The following is an 8,932-nucleotide window of genomic DNA, read 5'->3' on the forward strand; positions in this document are numbered from 1 at the left end:
ACCCTTAGAAACTGGCCTGCACAGCTGAGTGCTGAAATGGCACTTACATGTAGGCAAAAAGGCTTTTCAGAGCCTCTTGCCACTCCTCCGATGACCTAGCAAAGAAAGAGAGGCTGTGAATACACCCGCAGATGAAAGATGCTTAGAGTTGCAGGTAGGGACATTGCTAGGGAGTGTTTGTCTGTTGGTGCAGGGGAAACGGAAAGCACCTGGCTAATCCCCAGCATGTGTAATGCTCTGTTCTTATTGAATATTAATTTCCTCTCCCCCTGCTTAGACAATTATGGCTATAGCTGGGCAAAGGCCGGGGAGGATTGCCGGGCAATTCTCACTCGGACGCATGCTCCATATAAAAAGTGCTCCCTACTCGCAGTTATATCCAAAGCAGGGCGTTGTGGAGAAGTCGCAGGTAGTGCATGAGACCGTGTCATACTGGGCAATTCCTGCAGCATACAAAAAGGAAAGTTACTGAGCAAGATAGACCTTGATGACAAATATTTGCTATGCGATAACATCTGGCTCAGCTGGAGCTGAGCAGGGTGGGCTCACGCCTCTGCCCTGTGGAAATCAGCACAGACGTGTCACTGACTTGGGCAGCCAGGAGTGGATTCACCCCGGGTGACCTGCGGATTCACCCCTGTGCTGCTGGCTGGGTCAGGGATTCCCAACCTGGGGTTGCAAGGAGGTCTCAGGGGTCACCAGGGCCCTGCTTTGGCTACCTCCAAGGGAGGTTGCTGTGTGGAGGCCCTGATCTAGATCGTTAGCAATGAGCTCCCTTCACTTACCGCAATGCCGCTCGCACTTCATTCTGCCTAGGGAAAGCAGAGAGAGCCGATCAGGAGAGAGGAGCCTTTGTTTCATCTTCTGTCCCTCAACAGCCTGCACTAAAGGCACTGTCTATGCATGGTGCCTACCTCACCAGTATAATCCCTGAGCACCTCTCCGCCTTTAGTACGAGATCAGCTTGCCAGGTTGGGCAGTGCCATTATCCCCATGCCACGGACCTGAGGTACAGGGAGGTATCAGGTTTGTCTGCTCTGCAATCCAGAGGGGTGATTGCAATGCCAGTGCGCACCGTCAAGCTGCCTTTAGACTAGCTCGGGGTGGGCAGTATGTGGCCCGTGGGCCAGATGCAGCCCACCAGCCCGCGGGGCCCCTACAAAATTTAGAAAATTAATATTTAGCTGCCCCTGACTCCCTGTCATGTGGCCCTTGATGGCTCGCCAAAACTCAGTAAGCGGCCCTCTGCCGGAAATAATTGCCCACCCCTGGACTAGCTGGACAGGTACTTAATGGGGTAGCGGTGGCAGCATGGAGCTCAGACCGGATGAGCCAGCCCATGCCCCGGACGGGTCTTGTCTCCCAGTCTGTGTTACCAGCAGCTACAGGTTTTGCCACCTAAGCCAGCTTGGCTAACAGCAGCTTGGGCAGGACTATGTGAGCTGCCCTTGCACCTCTGCATGGCAGCGCAGACAGGCCCTAAGGGCACGGCACCTCTGGCACGAAGGGGACCTGAGATGGAAGTCCTAGGTTAGGGCACTAACCAATGGGTCACCCTTCCCCCAAGCCTGCCCTCCCTCCCTCCCTCCCTCCCACTGCACCACAGCTGCCTAGCACTCAGACTGAGCCCTTTGCACTGATCATGGACTCTGGCCCTCGCTCTAATAAGCTGAACAAACCTGATCATTTCCCCAATTTCAGTCTTGCCCCTTGCACTCTTTCCCTCCCTGTTTACCCCCACAGCCACCCACCCAAAGGTGTGGGCAACTGGAACCTCATCCCACGGCCTGACCTTGGGAAAGGAACTGGGAAAAGCTCACTTTCGATTATGGCCTTCTGCAACATCTGGACCTGCTCCCGAAAAATGGAGCGGAGCTCTTTAAGGAGAAGAGCTGAGGGAAGAAGGAAAATGCATCAGTCCTTTTGGGCAGGGGTAGGCGTCACTACTTGTGTGCACAGCACCAAGTGCAGCATGGCCTTGATCTGCTTATGTCCTAAGTGCTCCTGTAAAATAAGCGACTAGGGGCCCAAATTCCTGGTGGCAATTTTCCCCGAGATTTGGCTTCTTCTGAAGTCAAACATCTGCCTAGAGCTGCCTTTAGTTATTCCACAGGTGTGTTGCAGGGAAGCAACAAATGCCTGCACACGTCCTTGGCAGCTATGAGAAAACTGGGTTTGCAGATTTGCTTTTGTCCTTCTAAAGGAAGCAACCAGTCCCATCTCAGTGGTCTCCTGTGCTCTGCTTTCAGTCTGTATCTGTGTGTTGTCTTCTGTCTTAGAACATAAGGGCTGGATTTGGAAAAGCAGATGCAAATATGTGCTTTGTGGGGGTTTTAAATCTGCCTGGCCCCTCTGTCTTGTCACTGGATATTGGATGTCTGAGCTCTTTGAGAATCCACTAGGAGACTATCTGCAGTCGGAGGGACCCAGATACCTTAAATGTGCCCTTTAGCTGTTTGGGGCAGAGACTTATTTTGTGGATTGTTTCAGCTCTTAGCACAATGGGGCTCTGATCCCTGGCTGGGACTTGTGCAAGGTAGTAATAAGGATCTCGACTGCAAGCAGGACGTTAGATGAGGGTTTGCTATCACCCTTGCCTGGATCCAAATACTTGGGCATGACTATAACATGGTTCCATGTTATAGGGAACCTGCAGAAAATAGGTCTGTGGCTTATTTTTTTTTGCTGCTCTTTGATGCATATTGGCAGCCTGAGTGTCCATGCTCAGAACAGGATGAGGGGATGGGGGGCAGTTCCTGCTTGCTTATTTTTTCATATTGGAAATGCAGTTTCTGTCTAACTTGTTTTTTCCTGGAAGATCTCAAGGACATCTGGATTGTGGCATCACAAATAATAAAGACGTGAAACCTAATTAACTGAGAAGACAAAGTGATACTCATCTGGAAGGTCTAGAAGTCTTAGCTTTTGGATCTCCGTATTAAAAACCTATTTAACACTCAAAATATAATTGGGAAGAAACAAAGATTGAATTCCCTCCTTTTGCAATGAAGAACCAAGAAAGCTCCCAGTTCTCCCAGCAAAAAGAGACTTGATGTTTTGGATTTTTTTTATGCTATAGAAAGCATTTTTTTATGAAACAGAAGCAGAAAAAGAAGCCAAATATTTTTCTTTTTTGGGGGGGGGGAACACGGGGGGGCAGGGAAATAAGTTGTCTCTGAACGTGGGAAGTGAGTAAAAAGAGCATAAATCCATTCTCTCACCCCCCAGTCTGCAGATCCTCTATCAGCATAGGACTGAAATGTTTATCACTTGACTTGTAAAGCTAATGCTTCTCTTTGGTTGCCGGCAGAGCTCCGGGGATACTACTTATGGAACATGGCCCTGATCCTGGGAGGCCCATGGAAGTTTTATGCATTTAGCATTTCTCAAGATCAAGTCCCAAAGTCTAATTTTTCCCTTTCAGTTTATTTTCTCCAGATTCCTTCCCATGCAGCTGCTGGCAGCTGCCGCCCAGCCACATTTCCTGACTTAAGGGCAAGCTTTGCCATTTTGCTTCCTGTGGAGGCAGCAAATTCCTAATCACTGACACTTCCCCATGACCAAGCCCGCTCACCTTTTGAGTGCTGCTTGTTCTGCACCAGCTTGTCAAGTCTCTCATACACCCTGACTGCAGTATGATGCAGGCAATTCATAGCTGAAAAGGCAGAAGAGAGACAAGGGAATACCATTTTTAATCCCTCTTGCCCCTAGAAATGCCAAGTACCTGCTTCGGCAACTACACCTTACTGCTCAGAGTGAGAGATGATCGTGGACAAGTCAAAAACAAGTTGGAGACGCTCGTTGTCTAAACACCTATTAAAACACTGTGTTTGGGGCTAAAAGGCCTTGAACTAGTTCATCTCAAAGCTAAAGTAAATTGGGTTTCAAATATATGCTCAACCTGTAGTCTCCCCAGCCCTAAGCATTAAAAAACAGGCATGTAAAAGTCACCAGTCGGCCTTCAAAATCAAAATATTCAAACGCAAAAATATACAGGGGGTCTTCTTTTTTTAATTTCTCTTCTGATTTTGGGACCTGTAGAGTACAGGATACATTCTCAAGCTTTTCTCTGCTGCCATGGAAAAGAAGTGAAAGCTGAAAATCTCCCATATCCATCTGGTCCTGGGAGCTGGCATGGGGGATTAACAACAAAAATAAGTTGGCAGTACTGCTTTTGGGAACATGCTATTGCCTGACATCGAGACCACTAGGCCAGAATGGAAATGAGTGGCTGACACTGAGACTATAACAGAAATCAAATCGCTATTATCAGGTATATTTTCAGAGAGTGGCCAGCTGCTGCTTTGCAGAGTTACTTTCCATTGCCAGGTATTTTTAGCACGACTCATTTTCACCTTGGAGATTATGAAGCAGCAGGAGGCTCCAAGTTTGCTATGTCAGCAACTTACTCCATCAATATTCCTTAAGTGAATTAAAGTTCCTAAGAATAAGTGCTGTTTCCTGATCTCAAAGAAGTGTAGATGTGATTGGAGGAGCCCCTGGAAAGCAATATTACAAGTGCAATTTAGAACAAAAATGTGCAGAATGCTGGAATTGTCTAGGAGGGACCCTGAAGTGTTTAGCAAGTCCAAACTTTTAACAAACCAGTCTCTCTTTCTGGAGTCAGAAAAAGTTTCCATATGCAATTATTTCTATGGGATCCATGCTAACAAAGACCACGCACAAGTTGGTGAATTAAGAGAAAAGTAACCACAAACTAACTTTCCTCCCTGATGTGTTTTTCACTGATGTGTTCCTTGAATTCATTTTCAAGCTACCATTAGCTGGAATAGGAAGGACCAGTGCTTCTGATAGAAAATTAACTGAAAGGGAAGGGATCATAATCAATCAATCAATCAATCAAAGTCCTCCATTCTTGGAGGCTTTTAGACCAGGCTAGACAAAGTCTCGGCTGGGATGACTTAGCTAGGGCTGGTCCTGCTTTGAGCAGGGGGTTGGACTAGATGTGACCTCCTTAAGGTCCCTTCCAGTCCTCCTTTTGTATTATTCTATTTGTGGGCCCAACGATCGGGTTCCAAGTGATTCTCATTGATTTCAATGGATGTTTCATAGCCTTAAGGGTCTGGTTGTCTCGATTCCATCTTGCACAGAAAGAGGGGATCATGCCTTGCACTTTCCTTCTAGCTGCTTCTGGGGTGTCTGTGAATCCCATCCTACAGCTGTGCCTTACAGGAACAAGCATTTACCCCAAAGAGACTAAATCCCTGTTAGATCTTGCTCATTTGCACTATGAAATTTAGGCAGAAGGCAGGGCACTGTGGCATCTTATGGTAACTCTAGATCTTATCCCAATCGCGGCATTGTTTTCCTTGTGCAATGAGGACATTGTGCCATGTGCTTGGCTACACGTGCATACGGCAGGCTGCCAGGAGGAGTGGAAAAGGAATAATAGCTTGCACTGCTGCTGCTAACTAGCTGGGGAAGCTTTCACTGGTCAGCAGCAACACTGAAGGAATTGGGTGATTCTACTATGGAGTCATCCCCAGGACTCCTGGGGTTTCCCTGGAGAAGCAAGCTTGGGTTGGGGGGAAGGGGAAATCGTCCCCCGACCCATGCATGGAGCCTGGGACACCCTGCTGGGCTGGAGCAGAGCCCAGGTCTCCAGCACAGCAGCAAGCTGGGGGGAGGGGGGCAAGGGAAAATTCCCCCCACTTCCCTGCAAAAGTGCAGCGAGCCTCTGGTCTCCTGGGCAGCAGCAAGCACAGAGGGATTCCTTGCCCCCACCCTGTTCCTGGGTGCTGCTGGGTGGGGGGTTTGAGTCTAGGACTCAGATCTATGTGGGGGCAGGGGTTTCCACTTTGTTCTTTTTCAGAGATGTTTACACTGGAGATGGAGCAATGCACCCTGGGATGCTGGCGGACCTGCAGATTGCTATCGCTCAATGTATTTCTTGCTTTGCGTGCAAATTAAAGCAGGATAGCAACCAGCTAGAAAGTCAGTCCACATTTTTGAGGTCCGTTTTATAGCTGGTTGGAGCTCTTAATTGTGATAGCTGCTTTGCAAGCGTAGCTGGTCTCAGTTAGTTGTGGAGTCAACCAGTTCATTAAACAACAACTAACCTGTTGGGGGTGGGGGTTATAAACTAACTCATTCAGAGTTCTCTGAAAGAGTTTATTTGTAAGTTAGATTCAATACCCCCTTCCGAGAATGCCAGCTTTTAGCTTTCATTTCTTGACTACAGAAAAATAATAATGCGATTCCTTGGCAAAGAACTCAGAAAGACCACAGCGGGTCAGAGTGGGTTTGACACTCTGGATTCCCATGGGAAAGCTCTGGGTTTATCTTGTGTATCATGTGTAGGTGTTTGAAGGCCTAATATTGCGACAGACCACCCTCCCCCCTGCCAAATTGCCAAACCTTATGTGCCAGGTCAGAGTCATCGCTCCCTGCAGCTGGATTGGGGCCGGGCCATATCCGCTCCTCCCCATGGCCAGATCAAGGGAGGGGCCATGCCACCTCCCCCTCCACAGGGCTGAATCAAGCCCCATTCCCCCCCAGGCCAGGTTGGGGCCAGGTTCTTTCTTTGCCCCCCTCTGCACAGCTGGATGGGACCTGCCCGCCTGCCCTGGGTGCTGGCTCAGCCTGCTGGGCACGCAGGTTGAGCATCACTGATGTACCACATCCCTCTTTTGCTCTTCATTCCAGGGGCACGAAGGACCCTCTCTGCTTTCTAACGGCCTGGCTGCTCCAGCAGTCCAGCTAAGCTGTGTGCTCCCCTCCTGCTGCCTCTTGGCTGCTCCTGGATACTCTTAGGGCCTAGATGCTCTGGCAGTCCAGCTAGCCTCTGTGCTGGCTGCTTGGCTGCTCCTGGTCATGGAGCTCCTATTCATAGATTTCATAGGTTTCATAGATATTAGGGCTGGAAGGGACCTTGGAAGATCATCGAGTCCAGCCCCCTGCCCAAAGGGCAGGAAGTCAGCTGGGGTCATAGGATCCCAGCAAGATAAGCATCCAACTTGCTCTTGAAGGTGTTCAATGTAGGTGCTTGAACTACCTCCACTGGCAGGCTGTTCCAGACCTTGGGGGCTCGGACAGCAAAGAAATTCTTCCTCGTGTCCAGCCTGAAACGGTCTTGTAGTAGTTTATGACCATTTGACCTCGTCATCCCTTGGGGCGCTCTGGTGAACAAACGTCCCCCAGATCCTGGTGGTCACCCCTGACAAACTCATAGGTGGCCATCAGATCACCCCTGAGCCTGCGCTTTTCCAGGCTAAAGAGCCCCATGGCTCTCAGCCTGTCGCCGTAAGGTCTGTTTTCCTGACCTCTGATCACGTGCGTGGCTCTCCTCTGGACTCTCTCAAGCTTCTCCACATCCTTTTTGAATTGTGGAGCCCAAAACCGGACGCAGTACTCCAGCTGCGGCCTCACCAAGGCCGAGTACAAGGGGAGAATGACGTCCCGGAATTTGCTTGAGAAGCATCTATGGATGCAAGCCAGCATTTTGGTTGCTTTACTAGCCGCAGCATCGCATTGCAGGCTCATAGTTTCATAGTAGCTAGAGTCGGAAGGGACCTAGGAAGATCATCTTGTCCGACCCCCTGCCTTGGCAGGAAAGAGCACCGGGGTCAGATGACCCCAGCAAGGTGCTCATCTAACTTCCTTTTAAAAATCCCCAGGCTAGGAGCCTGCACCACTTCCCCTGGAAGCCGGTTCCAGGCCCTAGCCACCCTGACTGTGAAGTAGCGCCTCCTAATATCTAATCTAAACCTACCCTCCGCCAGCTTGTGACCGTTATTCCTGGTCACTCCTGGCAGCGCACGGGGGAACAGGGACTCCCCCAATACCTGCTGATCCCCCCTGACCAGTTTGTAGCAGGCCACAAGGTCCCCCCTTAACCTTCTCTTGTGGAGGCTAAACAGGTTCAGGTCCCATAGCCTCTCCTCATAAGGCTTGCCCTGCTGACCCCTGATCATACGAGTGGCCCTCCTCTGGACTCTTTCCATATCGTCCACGTCCCTCTTGAAGTGTGGCGCCCAGAACTGGACGCTTTCCTCTGGTGTGATGCCTGTGTCTCCTGCCCCCGCTTCCTGCACTGCAGACCCCGGGTCCTGTGGCAATGGGGCCTGGCAGGGGCCGTGTTGGGGATGATGCCCGGGGCTGAGCCACTCGCTTACGTATCTCGGCGGGGATGCTGAGTTCCAGCTTCTGCAGCGTGTCACCGGGCCAGGCCTGCAGCAGCTTGGTCACCTCCAACCTGCCGCCCAGCCCCCAGGGCCACAGGCTGAAGTGGGGCACGTAGGTGGTGAAGTGGGTGGTGAAGCCGGGGTCACACTGCAGGCAGCCCCGTGTCACACCCAGCGCCACCGCCACCGCCACCCACAGCCCCAGCAACCACCGGGCCGTGCCCATCGCCTCCGCCGGCCCCACCGCTGCCGCCGCCCACGGTTCCGGGCGTCACAGAGCCTGGGTTCCGGGTGGGGCCGCGGAGGCGCCGCTGGGCCTGGCTCGGCCTGGCCGCTCCCCCCACTCGCCCCCCTCTGAGCCCCACTCTACCCACAGGTGGAAGCCAAGCACCCGCCAGGGGATGGGTGACTGGTGCCTCCCAGATCTGGGGGGGGGCACCAGATTGCCAAAGGCGGGGGTCCCCCAGCAGCTGATAGCTAAGCCAGCGGTGAAACCAGAAGTGCACTTCCCATTTCGTGGCTGGTGCTTCCAGGTGCACGGCCAATCTCAGGAGGTGCACGTGCACCCGCGTGGGCCAGGGGGTCATCTCCTGGCTTCGTGGCTCCTTAGCATCTCTGTGATTCCCGTGACCACCAAGGTGGTTTTCCTACTTCGGCAGGGGGAAACCACTTGCTTGGCCTTGGCCCAGGGAATGCATAGTTAGCCTCCCACTTTCACTTCCAGTGGGAAGATCTTGGCTACAGGCTGACTTCATGGAAATAGGAGACTCCTCCCTAGCTTGTTTCTG

The 8,932-nt window shown here is 51.4% G+C and overlaps 1 protein-coding gene across 1 annotated transcript; it reads right to left on the reverse strand.

The window, feature by feature from the left end:
• Window positions 1-363: 363 nt before the first annotated feature.
• Window positions 364-8,370, reverse strand: IZUMO4 (IZUMO family member 4). Its single transcript, XM_090027921.1, has 5 exons — window positions 8,136-8,370; window positions 3,575-3,655; window positions 1,821-1,892; window positions 786-812; window positions 364-443 (listed from the first exon to the last, which is right to left on the reverse strand). The coding sequence occupies exons 1-5, from the start codon at window positions 8,368-8,370 to the stop codon at window positions 364-366; spliced, it is 495 nt and encodes a 164-aa protein (XP_089884047.1).
• Between the last annotated feature and the right edge of the window lie 562 nt (window positions 8,371-8,932).

This window comes from Crocodylus siamensis, chromosome 14 (assembly GCF_052110815.1).
Source record: "Crocodylus siamensis isolate JL-2025a chromosome 14, ASM5211081v1, whole genome shotgun sequence".
NCBI lineage: Eukaryota > Metazoa > Chordata > Crocodylia > Crocodylidae > Crocodylus > Crocodylus siamensis.